Below are 22544 nucleotides of genomic sequence, written 5' to 3' on the forward strand. Positions count from 1 at the left end.
TTCATTGTTTTCATCAGGATCCCAGAGTAGATCTGTAATCTCTGCTCCCCACCCCCAACCCAACTCCACATACAGAAGAAAGTTAAAGAACCACTGCTAGGGGAAAAATTAATAAAAATTGATTATTGGGATGGTGGTTAGATACTTCTAGAGTTATTGGTAGCTCTAGTACTTGTCACTTATAATAAGCCCTCTATAATACTGACAAGGTAAAATTATTTCTATTTTAAGCACATAAGGTTCTAAGAATTTACAGTGTGAACATAAAGTAACAAAGGAAAATTAAGCAGTCATTAACAGGACAATTGCAAAATCTAGATTGTGTACTTACTGTGTAATTATTACTATTATTAATTTATTTACTTATTTGTTTGGTACTTGAATAAGCATGTCACTTAATTGAAAAGAACAATGACCTGTGACTGAAAGACCTTTCCATGTTATAAATGTGAGGATTGTCTTGATTTCTGACTCTGGTTGTGTGTGTTTCCTAATACCTTCTTTTTCGTTTTGCCTGGTATTTTCTATAACTAGAAAAATTTTGGGCAGTAGGTAGAGTTTTGGGTTTGGGTATGGGAAATTGCTTTTGTACCTATGAAAGTTGAAGTACATTCTTTATTTTAAAATTCCCTTAAATATATTTATTGATTGGCTATGATGTGCTAAACACTGCTGAGGACACAGTATTGAATAAGACAGATCAATATCGCCTGTGGCCTGTGCTCTTACAGAGCTTGCCTTATTTTCAAGCAGGAAAGACTGTGATAAGGAATGTGATAGGGAATGTGTACAGGTACTGTGGATCACCTCACAAGAGCACCTAAGCAATGGTTGTAAACAATATTGTTTTTTAACTTTGATGTCCACATAGTCATTGTGAATACATAGAAGTACAGTTGATTTTCAAGTGTTCTATATCTTGTATTGCTAAAATCTTTTATTCCCAGAAGTTTCTGGTAAGCTTCTTGGAATTTCCTATGAAGATGATTGTGTTATCTCCTGATAATCAGGACAGCTTTATTTCTTCCTTTCTAATTTGTATACCTTATTGTCCGGTGGAAATGGTTAAAATGCCTAATACTGTGTTGAATAAGAGTGCTGAGAGCAGACATAGGGGAAAGCATTTAGTCTTTCATCATTACAAATGATTTAGTTGTAAAGTAGATGCTGTTTACCAAGTTGAGGAAATTATTCCTAGTTTACTGAGAGTTTTTAATCATGAATGCCTGTTGAATTTTGTCATTTGCTTTTTCTGCATCAGTTGGTAGTATCATGTGATTTTTCATGTTTATTCCATTAGCATGGTGAATTGTATTGATGGAGTTTTTAATATTGAGCCAGTCTTCCATATTTGGAATAAATCCTCCTGGGTTATCATGTATAATTCTCTTCATTACTGGATTCAGTTTTCTTATATTTTGTTGAGGATTTTTATATCTAAATTCATGGGAGAAATTGGTCTTTGTGTTCATTTCCTGTATCTGAGTAATATTGATCTCAAAAGGAGTTGGGAAGGAATCCCTCTTATTTTCTGGGAGAAAAAAGCTATAAGACTGTTCAGATTATGTGTTTCATATTGGGTGAGTTTTGGTGGTTCATTTTATTTAAGTTGTTGATTCATATGTGTAGATTTATTTTTAGTGTTCCCTTATTCTTTTGGTGGCTGTAATAAAATAAAATCATGTTTTATTCGTGATATTGTGTCTTTTCATCTTTGTCAGTTATGCTAGGGGGTTACCAATTTTATTGATGGGAAAAAACATCAGTTTCATTGATTTTCTATTTTCAATTTTATTGATTTCTGCTCTTATTTTATTGTTTCCATATTATGTCTGCTTCGAGTTTATTTTGCTCTTCTATTTTTAGTTCCTTGAGGTGGGGGTTTAGCTACATCCCACAAATTTTGATACATTGTATTTTCATTTTTATTCAATTCTTTGTTTTTTTTTTTTTTATTTTTAATTCTCCTTTGAACCATGGATTATTTAGAAGTATGTTTGTAAAGTTCTGAGTGTTTGGAAGTTTTCTTACTGACTTTCTATTATTGACTAGTTTGATTCCTTTATGGTCAATGAGCACACTTTGTATGTTTCAGTTCTTTTAAACTTATTTAATTTTGTTTTATGACAAAATTAATGGGTATGTTTATACCCAGGCTCTGGTATATCAGGGTAAATGTTTCATGCGTGCTTAAACAGAATAAGTATTTTGTTCTTTGTTCTTTGAAAACCTTTGTTTCTCTATTTTGCAGTTCCGTTTCCACATTTAGGGTTGCTATGTCTTTTTTGTTTTGTTTTGTTTTGTTTTGTTTTTGGATGGATCCTTTTATCATTTTGTAATGACCCTCTTTTGCCCTAATAATTCTCTTTGCTTTGCAATCTACGTGAACTGATATTAATATAGCAACTTCTGCTCTTATTTTGTATTAATGTTCATATAACATATACTTTTTCTTTCAGTCTACTTTATGCCATGATATTCAAAGTTAGAGTCTTGTAGATAGCATATAGTTAGGTCATAGTTTTTCAGTTCACTGTGCCAATGTTTTTAATTTTTATATTTAGACTATTAACATTTAAAATAATTATGCTGTGTAAGAGCTTATATTGTTAGATTATTACTTGTTTCCTCCTTTTCTTGCCTACCTTTGGGCTACTTGAACATTTTAAAATTCCATTTCGATTTATTTATAATGCTTTTGAGTGTGTCACCATTTTTTAAAGTGGTTTCTTTGGATATTACAATATACATGTGTAACTTATTAGAGACTATTGCTACTAAGATTTTACCACTTCAGGTGATGTGTAGAAATCACTTCTATTCAGGCACTTCTGTTCTATTCTAATCACTTTTACTCTCCCAATTTAAAAATTATATTTGTCTTGTTTCCTGTAAGTTGAGTACATCAATAATCATATAAAAACTTATAAGCAGAATGTTATTTATTTTATCTAATCTTTCTTTATGTAGTTACAAAACCTCCTTCAGTTATCATTTCTTTCTAGTTTTGAGAACTGTTTTTAGCCATTCTTTAAAAACAAGACTGCTAATTTGAGTTTCTTTGTTTGAGAATATCTTTGTTCCCTTTTAATTCCTGGTGCATATTTTCTTTTTTTTTTTTTTTCTTTTTATGCAGGACCTTTATAAAAGCTTATAATTTCGACCAAATAAATTGTATACAGATATACATACAATTGTGAAACTAATTAAAAATTAGTTTTCTAATTTTTCTTTTTTTCTTGCTAGTCTTCTTTTTTTAATATTTTATTGATTATGCTATTACAGTTGTCCCATTTTCTCCCCTCCATCCTCCTCCACTCTGTACACTCTCCTCCACCCACATTTCCCGCCTCTAGTTCATGTCCATGTGTCATAAGTTCTTTAGCTTCTACATTTCCCATACTATTCTTGCCCTCCCCATGTCTATTTTCTACCTACCATTTATGCTACTTATTCTCTGTACCTTTTCCCCCCCTCTCCTCCTCCCACTCCCCTGTTGCTAACCCTCCATGTGTTCTTCATTTCTGTGGTTCTGCTCCTGTTCTAGTTGTTTGCTTAGCTTGTTTTTGTTTTTGTTTTAGGTATGGTTGTTAATAATTGTGACTTTGCTGTCATTTTACTGTACATGTTTTTTTTTATCTTCTTTTTCTTAGATAAGTCTCTTTACCATTTCATATAAGGGCTTGGTGATGATAAACTCCTTTAACTTGACTTTATCTGCCCTTCCATTCTAAATAATAGCTTTGCTGGATAGAGCAATCTTGGATGTAGGTCTTTGCCTTTCATGATTTCAAATACTTCTTTCCAGCCCCTTCTTGCCTGCAAGGTCTCTTTTGACAAATCAGCTGACAGTCTGATGGGAACTCCTTTGTAAGTGACTGTCCCCTTATCTCTTGCTGCTTCTAGGATTCTCTCCTTATCTTTAATCTTGGGTAATGTAATTATGATGTGCCTTGGTGTGTTCCTCCTTGGGTCCAACTTCTTTAGGACTCTCTGAGCTTCCTGGACTTCCTGGAAGTCTATTTCCTTTGCCAGATTGGGGAAGTTCTCCTTTATTATTTGTTCAAATAAGTTTTCCACTTGTTGCTCTTCTTCTTCTCCTTCTGGTACCCCTATAATTCAGATGTTGGAACATTTAAAGATGTCCTGGAGGTTCCTAAGCCTCTCCTCATTTTTTTGAATTCTTGTTTCTTCCTTCTTTTCTGTTTGGTTGTTTCTTCCTTCTGGTCTACCCCATTGATTTGAGTCCCAGTTTTCTTCCCATCGCTATTGGTTCCCTGTGCATTTTCCTTTATTTCACTTACCATAGCCTTCATGTTTTCATCTAGTTTGCGACCAAAATCAGCCAATTCTGTGAGTATCCTGATCACCAGTGCTTTAAACTGTGCACCTGATAGGTTGGCTATCTCTTGGCCACTTAGTTGTATTTGCTGTAGAGCTCTGATGTGTTCTTCCGTTTGGACTTTTTTTTTTTTTTTTTTTTGGTCTTCTCCCGCCTGTTTTGTATGAGGGATGGAGCCTTATGTGTTCACCATGGTGGGGCAACCAAGTAGCTGAGTTGTAAGGCTGTATGTGTGGGCGGGGTCTGAGAGGGAACAATGGTGCTTGCTTTACTCTCTGCCGGGTTTCAGTCACTTTTTTTGCTTCCTCCAAACAAAATGGGCCCTTCTAGTGCTGATTCCCGTGTGAGTGGGTTTGTGTACATTCTAGGACCCTGTGGGTCTCTCCACTGAACTCTCCTGTGGGGCTGGGAGTTTCCCCTGGCACCGCAACCCCCACAGGTGTTTTCAGTTGGTGTTTTGAGGTTTTTTTTCCTGGTGCTTGGACCCTGGGTTGCGTGGTCTGTCTCGCTCCTCAGTTTCACCTTTTTTATCTGCATGTGAATGTGGGACCGCCCAGTCCACCAGCCGCCTTGTACACTGCGCTCCTCCACAATTGCTGCCTCACTGGGTCCACCCACTGCCACCTTGGGTGCCCTGCATGCCCGGGGTCCTCCAGCCACCTCTTTGCCACAAGCACTCTCCACCTGGCCACCCAACTCCGACCCTCCTACCAGTCTGAATGAATGTTTCTTCTCTGACTCCTTGGTTGTTAGACTTCCATAAAGGTCAGTTTTCTGTCAGTACTGATTTTGGGTGGTTTTTTCCTCTAAATTTTTGTTGTCCTTATTTTGGTTGTGCAAGGAGGCACATTGTGTCCACCTACGCCTCCATCTTAGCCAGAAGTCGAAATGTCTCTCTTTTCTATGTCCTTCACAAACTTAATTTCTCTCCCAAAAAGTAAACATTATCTTTAGTTTCTTGTGTTCCAGAAATTAGTAATTTTAAAACCAACAGTATTATATATAATAATGGAGTTTAAAATATTAAATGATATACAAATAGCTAGAACATAACTTTGGGTCTTTTAGATGTGCTTATCTGAATTGATTTTCAATTTAAGCTTAATAACTGATACTGTGTATACTCTTAGCTTCTGGCAGTAGGACATAATTTATTTGGTTGGCCAAAAAGCCCATTTAGTTTTTTCCATACGAGGGCTCTAGTAGTGCTTAGTTGCCTTTAACTTCATTCAAAACAGTTTTGTTAAATTGTACTGTGACAGCTGTCATATCAGCATCATGTAAAATAAAACCAAATAGGTGAGTTTTTGTGCAGCCATTTTAATATTGAAAATGGAAGAAAATACACAACATTTTGGTGCATATTATGCTTTATTATTCCAAGAAAGGTAAAAACACAACTGAAGTGGAAAAAAAAATCTGCAGAGTATAGAGAAGGTGTTGTGACTGATCGTGATCGAAGGTGTCAAAAGTAGTTTGCAAAGTTTCTTGGTACTATGGACATTTTTGCCAAGTAATTCTGTGCTGTGAGGCTATCTTATGCCTTGGAGGATGTTTAGCAGCACCCCTGGCCTCCACCCACTAGAAGCCAATAGCAGGAGATAACTGACTTACTCAAAACATCCAAATCAATAGAGTTATTGGTAAAAATGAAAAATGTGTCTTTTATCTTACCAAAAAAAACTAAACAGACTTTCTGGCCAACCCAATATATATATTTTCTAGTAATGATGTTTTTGTAATGAGTCAACCAAATTATCAGTTGGAATAGTGAGCCATGAAAATATAAAGATCTGAATATAGTCTTCCCAAGCCTTAATGCATGTAATTCATGAACTAAAAAATGGTCAAAAGGATATAACTTTATTATAAACTAATATTTTTGCCAATATTAGTTTATTTTTAAGAGATTTCCTATGGAAGATACCAAGTATAATTTTATCTCAGTGTGGAACTTAGTAATTTTTCACTTATTGAATACATGGGCCAAGAATTATATGTAGAGCTACATATATACTATTTTGAATTATCACAGTATCTCTGAAAGGTAGTCAGTGTTATTATTTAGATTTTATAGACAATTAAACTTAGTGTTGGAAAAGTTAAATAACTTGCTCAAGATTCATAGTGTAGGCACTGGATCTAACCTGAAGTCATAGGATATTGAAAATCTACTAGTTTGATACAATCTCTGTGTGTAGATATGTTGTATTTATTTTAATATAAATTTGTCAGGTATTGCTATTTAATGAGTGGGTAGTTTTTGAACTTAGGATTTTGTGTGGTTATAATAAAGGTAAATAAATAGTCTGTTGCTTATTAAGTAAAGAATTAAATATAATGTACTTAATAAAGAATCAGTCACTACATGTATAGTTTCATTTTTATGCTGAACATTTTACTGAGCAACTAACTTTCCTAAACTCTCACATACATGTTTATTTTTTTTCTGTAGGGAGATTCACGAACTCTTCCATTTTCTGAGAATGTGAGTGCTGTTCAAAAATTAGACTTTTCAGATACAGTGGTGCAACAGAAATTGGATGATATCAAGGATCGAATCAAGAGAGAAATAAGGAAAGAACTGAAAATCAAAGAAGGGGCTGAAAATCTGAGGAAAGTCACAACTGATAAAAAAAATTTGGCGTATGTGGACAACATTTTGAAAAAGTCAAATAAAAAATTAGAAGAACTACATCACAAGCTACAAGAACTAAATGCACATATTGTTGTATCAGACCCAGAAGATGTTACAGGTATATATATTATATATATATATGTTTTTTTCTTATGTGATGTATATGTGATATACTAATAAGAAATATATCATTTTTAAAAATAGCTTCGTAATGTATACTTTTTGGCTTTTCTGAAAGTACAGGGTCTTTATTTTCCCTTATAGTTAAGGTCTTGTTTATATTCTGTTCAGAAGTGCATTGAATTGATGAATATGAAAATTGAAACATTTACTTAAGAGATCAGTAAGCCTGCTGTCTACTTACCCTCTGACAGTAAGATATTACTTAGAGTTATTTTCTAGTATTAATGTTTTGTATTGAGTCAGCCACATATTCTTACCTGATGCATCCTTGGGATCAGCAGCACAAGTTTGCCAGATGACTTTTTAAAGTTAAAAATGCATTCTGTGACCAAGAGCTGTTTTATTCGTTACAAATATAGTTACTCAAACCTATGACCTTTGTTTTTTGTGCTATAAGCAACTAAATTAACAAATAAACCACTGGGATATTGTTTAAAAAACAAGAATGTTTAAAAAGCCACACATTACCATTTTTTTATTTTAATTTTTAAGTATATTTTACTGATTATGCTATTACAGTTGTCTCAGATTTTTTTCTCCCCTTTGCCCCCTCCACCCAGTACTCCCATTTCCTCTAGTAATTACCCCTCTTAGTTCATGTCCTTGGGTTGTACATATAAGTTCTTTGTGTTCTCCATTTAAAAGTTCTTTATCTTCTTCCTGTACTATTCCCCTACCCCATCTGTTTTGTACCTACCAATTATGTTTCTTAATCCCTGTACCTTTCCCCCCATTATCTCCATTCTCCCTCTCTACCAGTAACCCTCCATGTGATCTCCATTCCTATGATTCTGTTCCTGTTGTAGTTGTTTCCTTAGTTTGTTTTTGATTTTTTTTTTTTTAGGTTTAGTTATTGATAGTTTTAAGTTTGTTGTCATTTTACTGTTCATAGTTTGGATCTTTTTCTTAGATTAAGTCCCTTTAAGATTTCATATAATAAGGGCTTGGTGATGATGAACTCCTTTAACTTGACCTTATCTGGGAAGCACTTTATCTTCTTCTCCATTCTAAATGATAGCTTTGTTGAATAGAGTAACCTTGGATGTAGGTCCTTGTTTTTCATGACTTTGAATAGTTCTTGCCCATCCCTTCTTGTCTGCAAGGTTTCTTTTGAGAAATCAGCTGATAGTCTTATGCATACTCCTTTGTAGGTAACTGTCTCCTTTTCTCTTGCTGCTTTATCTTTAAACTTTGGCATTTTAATTATGATGTATCTTCTTGTGTTCCTCTTGGGGTCCAATTTTTGGGGGACTCTAAGAGCTTCCTGGACTTGTATGTTTAGTTCATTCACCAGATTGGGGAAATTTTCTTTCATTATTTTTTCAAATAAGTTTTCAGTTTCTTGTTCTTGCTCTTCTCCTTCTGGCACCCTTATGATTTGGATGTTGGAATGTTTAAAGTTGTCTTGGAGGTTCCTGAGTCTCTCCTCATTTTTTTGAATTCTTGCTTCTTCTTTCAGTTTTGGTTAAATGTTTATTTCTTCCTTTTGTTCCAAATTGTTGATTTGAGTCCTGGCTTCCTTCCCTTCACTGTTGGTTCCCTCTATATTTTTCTTTACTTCACTTTGCATAGCCTTCACTTCTTCCTTTATTTTGCAGCCATACTCAGTCATTTCTGTGAGCATCCTGATTACTAGTGTTGAACTCGGTATCTGATAGGTTGGCTGTTTCCTCATTGCTTGGTTCTTTTTTTGGAGCTTTTAATCTGTTCTTTCATTTGGGCCATATTTGTGTTTCATGTACCTGTTTTGTCATAAGGGGCAGAGCCTTAGGTATTTGCCAGGGCTGGCCAACCTGCTGCACTGCATTATGGCACTTTACATGGGGGGAGGGGTCAGAGAAGGAACAATGCCACTTGATCCGTTTTCTTCCCACTTTCATTTACTTCCCCCTTTTCCCACAAGCAAATGTCACCCTTCCAGCTGCTCCCTTGGTGGTAATTCCCAGAGAGGGTGGGCTTGTGTACATTCTAGGACTCCATGGGCCCTTTAAAGGGCCCATGGACTCTCCTGAGAAACTGGCAGTTTCTTTTGCTGCTGTACCTTTTTTTCTTTAGAAAATATAACCCATAAGTCTAATTGAAGAACATAATTTTTAATTAGTTGATATTTTAATTGAATTTGTTGGGGTGGCATTGGTTAACAAATTTAAACAGGTTTCAGGTATACAGTTCTACATACGTCATCTGTATATTGTATTGTCTGTTTACCACACCACATTAAGTCTCCTTCCATCACCATTTATCCCCCTTTTACACTCTTCTATGTCCTCACCCCCACTTTCCACTGGCAGTCACTGTACTGTTGTTTGTTCCATGAGTGTCTTCTTTTCTCTTTGCTTAATCTCTTAACCCTTCTCACCCACAATAGAATCAACAAATGTTTATGTTGGACATTTTTTAGTGCCTCAAAAAATAAAAATAGAAAAGCTACCTAGTTCCATCCTAGGCCATCTCCCTGAAGGTAGTATTGCTAACTTTTTGTTGATTATACTTCCAGAAAAAAATTTCTGTGTTTGTACCAATATTCATTCATTCATATATACATTCTTTCTAAAACTTTTTGCTTAAAAATTATTTAATACACATTTGATCTAATAGTTTTTTCTTAGCAAAGATGATATTTTGAACAAGGTATTTAATCTCTATAACCCTCCATTTATTTATTTGCAAAAAAAAAGCGGTATGTAAGGAGTGGTAGAGTACTAATATATCTGGCTCTGTAGACATTATAGAAGAAATCGTGATTAGGTAATAAGCAATAACAGATGTAAGTAAAATTAAATTTAATTAAGAAACTCAGATTACCAACCTCAAAAGTTTCATAAAATGCTTCTGATATTCCCTCTATTTGACAACTTATTTTCATGAATCAGTTTCAACATCTGGGACTTTTCTTAGGGTTTTCATTTGGAGAACTCTATGTAGAGACTTCACCTTTGTAAGAGTAATTGAACCTTAAAAATGAAAGAAGTCACAGAGAAACAAGTCTTTTTTTTTTTAATTTTATTTATTTTTGGTCAAGTACAGTTCTTATTTTAAGGCTTAATCCCAAAGATGTGAATCACAAAGCTAGCTAAAAAGAACTCTTCTACTCCTCAGCTAGTATTTTCCTGCCCACACACTCAATAATTACATTATAAATGGAAATTCATATTATCAAAATGTTTTTTTTTAGTAGTGTTATATAAACTTAGAAATAACCTATTCTGATGGAATTGTGCTGAGCTCTATATTTTTTGCCCAGTACTCCTTTAGGGAAGGTCTAAAATAAGAAATGGCACTGGAGCTTTTAAACTCTGTTTACTTAGGGAAAATATTTCCCTCCTCACAGAATACCCATAACTACCTTGTAATTGGAATGCAGAAGAGTTTCACACAATGAGTATCACACAATGAGTAGTCCATTTGGTTTCCCCAATCCCTTTAAAAATGGTAACTTTACTGAAGTATAAATTATATATGATAAAATCCACATATTTTAAGTTTATGACTTAATGAGTTTTCACAGGTGTACTGTGTATACTCAGGTAATCTTTACTACCACCAGTGATTCTGAAATTTTTCATCACTTCAATGGTTCCTTATATACACATTTCTTAATCAATCTCTAATCCCCATCTCTGACTTAGGCAACTACTGGTCTGCCCTCTGTGACTTTGGATTGACTTTGTTGTTCCTAGAGTTTCATGTAAAGAAATGTTTGAGTTTTAACTAGCAAATTCCTTTTCTCCCACAAAGCCACTTGGGATATTACTGTAAAACCTTCCCTGACTTTCTTGATTATCTTCTTTGTTGTACTTTGTCCATTGGTTATTTTATTATGTTGTACTGTACATGTTTATATCGCTTACTGAACTTTAGGCTCCTTGAGGGCAGGGATGTGTTTTCATGCACTGTGTTCAGGACTTATCTTAGAACTTGGAATATGGTAGATATTTAGATGTCAATGTTAGCTCTCAAAAAAAAAGAAAGAAAGAAAGGAAAGGGAAGAACTTAAGATGGTTGCCCAACTACAGGCTAATGTAAGTGCTCTGAGCATATTCTTCATAGGCTAGACTAAGCTATGATGTTCAATAGGTTGGGGGTATTAAGTGCATTTTGATTTAGGATATTTTTCAATTTACAATAGGTTTACTAGAATGGAAACCCACTGTAAATTGAGCATGTATATGTGTATTAATAGCAGAAGTGTTTGGCTAATTCCTGATATTTTGGGATTATGTAAGCAAATCAATGACTCATCGAAAAAGGGACAAATTTTAAGTCTGCATTGTATAAATGATTACTGTGTAAGTAGACTGCTCTTAATTCTTATCTGCAGTAATTAGCTCTATCAATCTTTTTTTTTTTTTTTTTTTTAAGATTTTATTTATTTATTTTTAGAGAGGGAAAGGAGGGAGGGAGGGAGAGAGAGAGACAGAAACATCAATGTGCAGCCGCTGGAGGCCATGGCCTGCAACCCAGGAATGTACCCTGGCTGGGAATCGAACCTGGGACACTTTGGTTCCCAGCCTGCGCTCAGTCCACTGAGCTACGCCAGCCAGGGCTTAGCTCTATCAATCTTTAGTTTCTTATTTATAAAACAAGGATTTCTATCAGATGAACTTGAAGAAGAATTTTAACTGTAAAACTTACTGAAAGTTTACTTAGCATAATGTCAAAGTCTGATCTTTTGGGACTGTTATTTGTGAAGTATATGTATTTTTAAGAATAGTAAAAAATGAATTCTATAAAATGGAGTGTTGATCTAAGCCTTAGTTGTCATCTGAGATTCCAAAAGGAAATATTTGGAAAAGAAGCAGTTTCCTGATTCTTTGACTCTTACGTATCCCTAGAGAAAAGGATAAGAATATTTCTCATATTTTCATAAATATAGCTAATAATTTGTGTAGTATAACCTCCTCTATTTTCATCTTATTTTATTTTATTGTTACCTCTTCTTATTTCCATCTTCTCAGACCCCACCAAACTTAGATTGATTTTTACCTATTAAGGTAGTGAATATTTTCTTCAACATCTAAAATATCTAGTAAGGAAATACTAATTTGGTATAAAACTAAGAGTATTGAGATTTTTAAAGTTAACTTTGGAAATCTTTTTAAATTCTGAAAATATAACTGTTTTTAAGGTGTTCTCTTTTCTAATGACCAAAGTGTAGTTTTAAAGTTTTTCTTGAATGAATATAAATGACAGTTTAATTTAATTTCTTTTATTGTTGGCCTGTTCACTTAACTATGGCATAGAAATTATAGTTGGATTTTATATGTATTAAAATATAAGTGGAATCTATGGCCTGGTTTGTTATATAATTTTTACCTATTTTTTATTTCTGGTTGAATTTTTCGTTTTGAGGTAAATATGTTTTACGTTAAGTTTGAACTCTTAAGGAAAGAATTGCCATTTAACGACATTAATGAGATCATTAATTAACAGGCACTTTTAACACCTCTGGTTTTGTTTCCTTACCTTTAAAACCATGTGATTAAATGACTCATAAGCCATTACACTTGAATTCTTTGATGACATATTTTTTAAAAAGTTAATACATAGTAAAATCAGTTATTTTTTGAAATACTATTCCATGAATTTTAATATATGTATAGGTTACTCTAACCACCACTATAATCAGGAAAAATGAATAGTGCTGTCTCTTTGTAGTCACACTGTCTCTGTACTTCATATCCCCTGGCTACCACTAGTCTGTTCTCTGTCACTATAGTTTGCTTAATGGGATCATAAAGTATATGAGCTTTTGAAACTGAGGGGTGTTTTTTTTTTTAGACTCAGCATGTTGCTTTTTAATATTCATCCAGGTGTTTTGCATTTATCAAAAATTCATTCTTTTTTTGCCCTGGCTGGTGTGGCTCAGTGGATTAAGCACCAGCCTGTGAACCAGTGGGTTGCCGGTTCCATTCCTAGTCAGGGCACATGCCTGGGTTGCAGTCCAGGTCCCCAGTTGGGGGTGCTTGAAAGGCAACCACACATTGTTTCTCTCCTTCTCTTGCTCCCTCCCTTCCCCTCTGTCTAAAAATAAATAAGAAAAATCTTTTTTAAAAATTAGTTCTTTTTTATTGCAGAGTAATAATACATTGTATAGATATACTGCAGTTTACCCATTCACCATTAGGGTTGTTTCCCAGTTTTTAGAATTTTTCAGCACAGCTGCTATAACTACCCATGAATAGGTTTTTTTGTAAATATGTTTTCAGTTCACTTAGGTAAATACTTAGAAGTATGATTACTAATCATATATTAGAGTATATTTAGCATTATATACAACTGCCAAAATGTTTTATGGCATGGCTATAGCATTCTTTATTCTCATCAGCAGTGTATAAAAGTTCCAGTTTTTCACATCCCCTCCAGCACTTGGTATCATTACTATATATTTTCAACCAAATCTAGCAGGTGTATAGTGGTTGGTGATATACATTATAGTAATCAGAGGCAGGAAAGAAGAAAAATAAAGTAGCACTATCTTAGGGAGAATTTACAAAATAACTGTGCATGCTCTGGGTACTGAGTTATGTACAGAATTAAGAAGACTTCTCTACCAGGAGATGAATGTGTGATTTTCAAACATTAATATAATAGATACAAGCAGTTCTGCAATTTTTAATGCTGTGCTTATCTATTTCACCTTAAACAAACAAGGTTACAACTCACAATTTTATTGAAGCTTTTTTCATAAAATATTTAAAAAGCTACACCAGAGGTTGTACTAGCTATAAAATAGTAAAATTACTCCAGTTGGTGACATCTGACAGAGGTCATCCTGAGTATGCAAAAAAGCTGGTTAAGCATCCATTAATAATAAGAGCATTCATTATAGTCCTAGCAGGTTCCAGATGGCTTTAGAAGGTAAGCATATCTGGTTGAACAAGAACGTTAGATTTTAGGGGAGGTATAAATAGTTAATATAACTGTAAGACATGGTAAGATGCTGGAGAAGTTTATTTTTTAAATATCAATTTATAAGTATCAAACAAAAACCAAAATGTTGACCAGTGAACAATAACTAACAGACTTACAGAAGTAACTAAGGGACTCACAGATGAAAGTTTGTGAAGGAGATAGATAAGCTGGTGCTTCAGCATGCTACTACTTTTACTAGTTTAGATTTGGCCAGGTTTACATCAATACTTCAGCTATATTTTCTCCTTTTAAAAAAATACAGTAAATAACCCAAAAGCAGAAATTCTAATTGTTTTAATATCACTTTATGAATATTGAGTATTGGGAATCCACTGGCTATAAAGACCAAAGGTTATATGATCTGCGATGCCATCCCAGCTGGAAAGAATATTACATAGTTGTATGGTTGTATGCCACTTGCAGCCCCTTCAGGCCTTGCTTTTTCTTATTTGAAACCTATGTCAGAGGTAGAATCTGTAGGGTTTTGTTACTTAACATACAGACTTTCACTGGAAAATGAAAGTGAAAAAAAAAAGGAAGCATCTATAGTAAGTCAGACTTTAGTTATGGATTAGTAGTCTTGCCAAACAGAAAACAAACATTTAGAAGTAGTGTCCCAGGAAAGAAGAGTTCAATTTTAAACACGATGAAATGCATAGCCAATAGGACATTCAGGTAATACCCATAAGGTTATATATAAGGCTGTAAATTACCAGATGAAGCTTAGAAAACACATCTTAGTTTGAGTTACCACTTTGGAAGTACCAGAAAATATGATGTGGTGAATTCCAGTCTACTTTAACTCCACTTTAACTTATTTATATGCCGTTGCTGTTTATATTATAGTTCTATTGTTTTATCTTCAATTCCACAAATTAGATCTAATTATTATTATTATTTTACATAGTCATTGTTGGTTTACAGCTACCCACGTGTTTATCACTTTCTTTGTCTACCATTTTTAAAAAAATTCTCACCAAAGGTATGTTGTTCTGTTGATTTTAGAAAGAGAGGAAGGGAGAGAGAGAAAGACACACATCGATGTGAGAGAGAAACATGGCTCAGTGGCCTGCTGCATACACCCAGACTGGGGATTGAACCCACTACCTTTTGGTGCATGGGACAATGCTCCAACCAACTGAGCCACCCAGCCAGGGTTTTGTCTACCATTTCATACTTCTCAGACCTTCCTTCTAAAATCATTTTGTTTCTTTTTTTTTAATATATTTTATTGACTATGCTATTTCTTCCTGAAGGTATGCACTATAGAAAGATGTTTTCCCTTATTTACAGTTCTAAGTTGGCGTTTGTTTTCTCTCAGCACTCGGAAACTGTTATTTCAGTTTTCTGCTGTTGTTGAGGAGGAGACAGATGTCAGTTTAATGGTTGAAGCCATGTAGATACTGTGTTTTCTCCCTAGATTCTTTTAAGATATTCTTTATCTGCAGTATTCTGCTCTTTGAGAATAATTGTGTAAATTTACTTTCGTTTGATCTGCTTGGGATTTGTTGTGTTTTCTGAATCTGAGATTGTGTATTTTGTTGATTATGGGAAATTCTTAGCCCTTATGTTTTTGAGTACTGCACCCCCTGTGTTCCCTCTATTCCTTCACTTTAAACTCCAATTAGATACACGATAATTTCCTCTTCTGTCTCCATTTCTCTAATATTCTTTTTACCTGTGTCCAGTTTGCTCTTGATCACATATATTGTATTTCTAATATATATTTAATTTATATAATTAAACATATAATTTTAAATATAAATATATGTATAAATATAAATAAATTAAATTCTATATAATATACATTACATATATTTAATTCTAGAAGTTCTATTTTGTTATCTTGGTAATTTATTTTTATCTTTACCTGAGAACATTTTTTCATTGCTTTTAGAGAGAGGAAGTGGGGAGGGGAGAGAGAGAGAATTATCAATGTGAGAAACATCAGTTGGTGACTCTCATACTGACTCCAACTAGGGATTAAACAGGCAATCTAAGTATGTGCCCTGACTGGGAATCAAACCTGCAACTTTTTGGTGCACCGGACAGTGCTCCGGCCATCTCAGTCATACCAGCCAGGGCAGTCTTGGTAATTTTTGATAGTTTCTTATCCCAGTCATTCTTTTGATGCTTCTTGTATTTAGTTTTACATATGAAATACACTTTTTTCACATTCTGTATAATATAATAACAATAAGTAAAATCTTTGCCACACTACTCATACAGTTTTTTCTTATTCATGGTGATTTCCTTTTCCTATCTGAGCTTTGTGACTTCTACTGTGTGTATATTTTTGCTGGAACTTTCTCTGTGGGAATTCTTTTAGCTCTGAATTCAAATGCCTTCTTTCAAAGAAGATGTATGTTTGTTTCTGTAAGATGCCTAGAAGCATTACTAACCTGAGGCCAGTTAAAATAAAATTTAAACTTAAAATTTGGGATGAGGGTCACATAGATAATGTGATTTCCTGCCTGTAAACTGTATGAGAACAGTAGGAATTTTAAAAGAATATCTATTCCTTCTCCCCGCTTCTGAGGCATTTGAAGCCAAAGGCAAGTCAAGAAATAATTTAGTCATCAATGGCACCATTTGAGATTCCTGTATTTAATCAGGTTTTTCCTGATTTGATTGCTCACTGTGTAGAGTTCCCAAGGCCTTTTCTTGTGCTCTTGTTAAAATCCCATCTTTACTCCACTAGGATGATGAATACCTAGCAAGTCTCTTTTCATCAGAATAGCAAAAGCATTCTCAGAAGCATAAAGCTACAGATGTCTAGTTATATCTGTCCTGGGATTGGGTCACATACACCATGAACCCTAGCTCTCAACTGCAGACTGAGAAATCTTTTTTGTTTGTTTGTTTGTTTTCCCTCTTAATCTGCTTCTTATTTTAAACAAAGTAGAAGGACATTGAGCATGGGGCTTTTGTTAGTCACATTACAGTGTCAGGCAAAGATTGCAAAGACTTAAAGATTGCAAATTAGGTGTCTGCATTCTTCTACAACTCAGCGATTTATTTGAGGTATCTTGTAGCACTTTGAATTTATTTGTAATTGTTTTCTTTAGTTATTTTTGATAAAATTATAGTTTCTTATTGTGTTCACCATTTTACATAATTTTCAAATGATTTACATAATTTGTATCTGTGTGTATCTATAGTAACATTCTCTCTTTCGTTACTGACATTGGTATGTCCTTCATTTTTCTTCCTTGAACAGTTTTCTTATTGTATTGTTATTCTGCTCTCTTCACAGAAAATATTTTTTGTTCTATTGATGTGTTTTTGTGTGTGTGTGTTTCTACCTTATTAATCTCTACGCTTGTCTTTTTTTCTCTCTCTTTGGAATTAGTTGGGTATTTTTTTAACTGAGATAGTTGCTTAGCACTTTAAATTTATTCTTTTTTCTCATGTATTCATTAAAAGTTTATGAATATCCTAAGTATTCCTTTAGCTGCATCACAGAAGTTTTGATATATAAAATTTAAAAATTTATTTTTATTAAAAATACTATTGATATACAACATTGTATAAGTTTAAGGCTTACAACATGAATGCATTTATATATTGCAGTATGATTATCACTGTAGCATTAGCAAATGTCTATCATGTCACATAATTATCATTTTTGGGGTGGGAACAATTAAGATCTAAATCTCTTAGCAACTTTGACATTTATAATGCAGTATTGTTTGTAATCGCTATGCTTTGCATTAGCTCTTCAGAACTTATTTATCTACTGGTTCCCAGTTTGTACTCTTAAACACCATATCCCCAATTCCCCCACCCTCCAGCCACTGGTAACCACCTTTCTACTCGGTTTTACAAGTTCTTGGCTACCTGAGAGTCCATACATAAGTGATATGATGTAGTATTTGTTTTTCTCCGTCTGACTTAGTGTAATTCCTTCAAGCTCTAACATGTTGCAAGTGGCAGAATTTCTTATTGCTAATAATACACACAACATCTTCTTTATTTATTCTTTATTCTTCCTTATTTATTCAACTATTGAGGAACACTTAAGTTGTTTTTATATCTTGGCTATGGTGAATAATGCCACAATAAACACGAGAGCGCGTATATTTCTTTCATATCCTGTGTTCATGTCACATAGATATATACTCAGGAGTGGGACTACTAGATTAAATGGTAGTTACACTTTTAATTTTTTTGAGGAACCACTATTTCAAACAGGAATACTGTTTCCCATAGTGGCTACAGCAGTTTACAATTCCACCAGTGGTATACTAGGGTTCCCTTATGTGTACAGCCTTGAAACAGTTACTATCTCTTGATGATAGCCATTTAGTTCTTCTGCCCATTTAATCAGATTGTTTCTATTTTTTAATTTTTTCTGATTTTTAAAACATTTATTATATTTTTTTCATTACTATTTATTCCTCCTATTGCCTCCCCCCAACAATCACCATACTGTTGTCCATGTCCATGAGTCCTTTTCCTTTTTGCTCGAACCCTCCATCCCCTGTCCACCCTTCCCAGAGCAGTCAGCCTGCTGTCTATCTATGAGCCTATCTCTGTTTTGCTTGTTCGGTTTGTTCAATAAATTTCACATATGAGTGAAATCATATGGTATTTGTCCTTATCTGGCTGGCTTACTTCACTTAGTGTAATGTTCTCCAGGTCCATTCATGCTGTCACAAAGGGTACAATTTTCTTTTTTTATGGCCAAGTAGTATTCCATTGTGTAAATGTACCAATGTTCTTTTTTTTTTTTTCTTTTTAAGATTTTATTTATTTATTTTTAGAGAGGGAAGGGAGGGAGAAAGAGAGAGAGAGAGAAACATCAATGTGCGGTTGCTGGGGGCCATGGCCTGCAACCCAGGCATGTGCCCTGACTGGGAATCGAACCTGCAACACTTTGGTTTGCAGCCCGTGCTCAATCCACTGAGCTACGCCAGCCAGGGCATACCAATGTTCTTTTATCCGCTCATCTACTGATGGACACTTGGGCTGCTTCCGTATCTTGGTGATTGTAAATAATGCAGCGAACATAGGGGTGCTTCTGTTCCTTCAAATAAGTGTTTTGGGTTCCTTCAGGTATATTCCCAGAAGTCAGATTGCTGGGTTGAAAGGCAGATCCATTTTTAATTTTTTGAGGCATCTTCAATACTGCCTTCCACAGCAACTACAGCAGTCTGCATTCCCATCAACAGTGCAATAGGGCTCCCCTTTCTCCACATCCTCACCAGCACTTGTTTGTTGATTTATTGATGATAGCCATTTTGACTAATGTGAGGTAGTATCTCATTTTTAATTTGCATGTCTCTGATGATTACTGATGTTGAGTATTTTTTTTCATGTGTCTATTGGCCATGTGTATGTCCTCTTTGGAGAAGTGTCTGTTTAGGTCCTTCACCCATTTTTAAATTGGATTGCTTGTATTTTTGCAGTGTCTTTATCTGTTTTAGGAATTACAGTAATGCTGGCCTGGTAAAATGAGCTTGGGAGTCTTCCTTCCACCTGAATTTTTTGGAATAGTTTGAGAAGGAGAGGTGTTAGTTTTTCTTGGAATGTTTGGTAAAAATTCACCTGTGAAGCCATCTAGTCCAGGGCTTTTGTTTGTTCCAAGGTTTTTTATGACTGCTTCATTTTCACTAGATATAATCCGTCTATTCAGATTCTCTTCTTTTTTCTGATTTAGTTTTGGAAGACTACGTTTTTAGAAATTTATCCATTTTGTCAAGGTTGTCTTGTTTGTTGGCATGTATTTGTTCATAATATTTTCGTGCACTTCTTTGTACTTTTTTGTCGTCAGTTATTATTTCTCCTCTTTCATTTCTGATTTTATTTGGGTCCTTTCATTTTTTCTTAGTGAGGCTGGTTAAAAGTTTATCAATCTTGTTTATCTTTTCAAGGAACCAGGTCTTGGATTCATTGATCTTTTGTATCATTTTTTAGACTCTTTTATTTCTACCCTATTCTTTATTATTTCCTCCTTTCCACTCACTTTGGTCTTTGTTGTTCTTTTTCTAGTTCTTTTAAGTGTAAAGTTAGATTGTTTATTTGAGCTTTTTCTTGTTTCCTGAGGTGGGCCCTTTTTCATTATATAGTGTCCTCTTTTGTCTCTTACCATACATAGCCTTCATTTTAAAGACTATGTTATTGGATGTAAGTATTGCTACCCCAGCTTTCTTTCCCTTTCTGTTTGCATGAAATATCTTTTTCCATCCATTTACTTTTCGTCTCTGTGACTCTCTCATTCTAGGGGGTGTGTCTTAGAGACAGCATGTGTGGGTCTTGTTTTCTTATCCTTTTAGCTACCCTGAATCTTTTGATTGGAACATTTTAGCCATTTACATTTAAAGTGATGATTCATGTGTATTTATTGCCATTTTATTTTTTAACTTTTCCCTTTGTTTTTCTTCTTCTTAAAGCAAGCCATTTAATATTGTTGCTGTACTAATTTTGTGGTAACAAGCTCAGACTCTCTGTGAGGAGAGTCTGGGTTGGTGGGCAAAAATCATCTAACACAATAAATGCACTGTAGAATATCATTTGTTTACTCTCACCTTGCGATCACATCGCTGACTTGAGCTGTGTCTTGCTGCTGCTGCCAGAATCATGAGAGAATATCAAACCACATATCAAAGTACAGTTTCTACTGAGTACATAATTGCTTTTGTACCCTTATGAAGCCAGAATATTATAAATCAAACCATTGTTAAGTTGGAGTTTGTCTGTATATTTCTTCCATAAGTTGTGGAAAATCTGTAGTCATTATCTCATCTCATAACTGTCTTTGAATCATAATTTTTATTTTTCTTCTGAAGCACAATAAGATGTGTTTGTTTTTCTTTCTGCTCTGTGTTCCTTAACCTCTCATTTTCTGTCCCCTTCTGTTTTAAAACTGACCTGTTTTTCAGTACTGATCTGCTATTTTTCTATTGTACTATCTATTAAACTTATCCATTAAAATGGTTAAGAATAAGCCCCAGCACTCAAAATGTTAATAGTATCAGAGGGAAAACATACATGAAAATGGATCATTATAATACTATGTTATACATAGTCAATAGAAGGAAGAAAATATACTTTGAACACATTAGAAAGGGCACCTGATTGGATTGGGGATGGTTAGAGATTTTCTGAAGAAAGGAAAACCTAAAATGAATTAACAATAGTATGTAGGAAATCACATGCATTGCATTTTTTAGAAGTAGAGAGATACAGATTTTTTTAACTGAACATAGGATTTGACAGGAAAATAATAATAGAAAGTTAACCTAAAGTTAGTCACCATAAGGCCTTTAATGCCTAGCTATGAAGGTGAGATTTATTTGGGGCTTCTTTGATCTAGTATCTTAATATTATATTGAAGCCTTTTTATTGAATTGGTATAATATTTTATACCAATAAGGTGCAAATAATATAGATACATTGGTATCTACATTTTAGAATTGTATGCTAATATTTAGAAGGTTAAAAGTATGAACAATTATTGTTATATAACACCTCCCACCTCAAAAGCTGATTTGGTAATTAGTAACACTAGATGGAACAAATGGCAATTTGTCATTAGTATTAATCATGAGGTATAGTTTTAAGTATGTACTTAAGAGTAGTTCCAACATTTGCTCTTGCAATTTAAATGCAGTTTCTTAGAGTGGAAAAATAATTTCATCTTTCAGAATTTTTTTAAATGAAGACATTAATTGGGAGTTCTAGTTATCCCTATTTTGAAATGTTTCACCGTGAAGAAAAGTACTTAACAGATATTGGCAACTGTATGTTTTATATGCTGTAACTTATAGCTATAAGAAACAAAACTGAAAAGAAGAAAAGTAGCAGTTTAAAAGGGAAAATAGGTGAAATCTGAGGAAAACAGCAAAATGGTTCTCTAATTTTTGAATGAATAATAAGTGGGCTTTATAAAACAAGATGTATCTAAGGTTAAATTTCTGCCTGGCGCGCACACTTTTGTGACGTTTACAAATAACCTCTCTGAGCTTCTGGGGCGAGGGGGTAGTTATTTGTAAAATGAGGTTATATTACAAATCTTTGTGAGTTCCTTTGAAGGTTAAGTGAGCAGAAATACAGCTACTTAACTGAGTCCTGACATGTAATTTTAGTGCACCCTAAACATTGGTCAAAGACTATACAAGCTTTATCTTCACAATAACCCCCAATTTGTGTCTGAGAAAACTACAACATAGAAATGTTAAGTAAGTATATGATCAAGACCACACCAATAAATAGCAGCTCCAAGATTCTAACCAAGACATTTTAACCTTAAGAACCTTTACTATTAATTATATTTCTTATGTTTTGTAATCCTTAGGACATACTTTTTCATAAAAAGTATTAAATATTATAATATTATTACAAATTCACAGACTGTTAGAATCAGTAGATCATAATGTCTTAGTACAACCTGCTTTAATGTGCAAGGATTTCTTATATAGCATCTTCAATAGATTATAATCTAGCTTCTATTGTAAATGCTTC

At 34.1% G+C, this 22544-nt stretch overlaps 1 protein-coding gene across 2 annotated transcripts in view; it reads left to right on the top strand.

Annotated features, from left to right (window-relative positions):
- PKN2 (protein kinase N2) overlaps positions 1–22544 on the top strand; it is a 115824-nt gene that overhangs the window by 26924 nt on the left and 66356 nt on the right. For both annotated transcript variants that reach the window (XM_028514208.2, XM_028514209.2), the window contains exon 2: positions 6798–7098. In XM_028514208.2, coding sequence (XP_028370009.1) covers positions 6798–7098 — 301 coding nt within the window. The remainder of the gene's footprint in view (positions 1–6797; positions 7099–22544) is intronic.

This window comes from Phyllostomus discolor, chromosome 5, assembly GCF_004126475.2.
Source record: "Phyllostomus discolor isolate MPI-MPIP mPhyDis1 chromosome 5, mPhyDis1.pri.v3, whole genome shotgun sequence".
NCBI classification, from domain to species: domain Eukaryota; kingdom Metazoa; phylum Chordata; class Mammalia; order Chiroptera; family Phyllostomidae; genus Phyllostomus; species Phyllostomus discolor.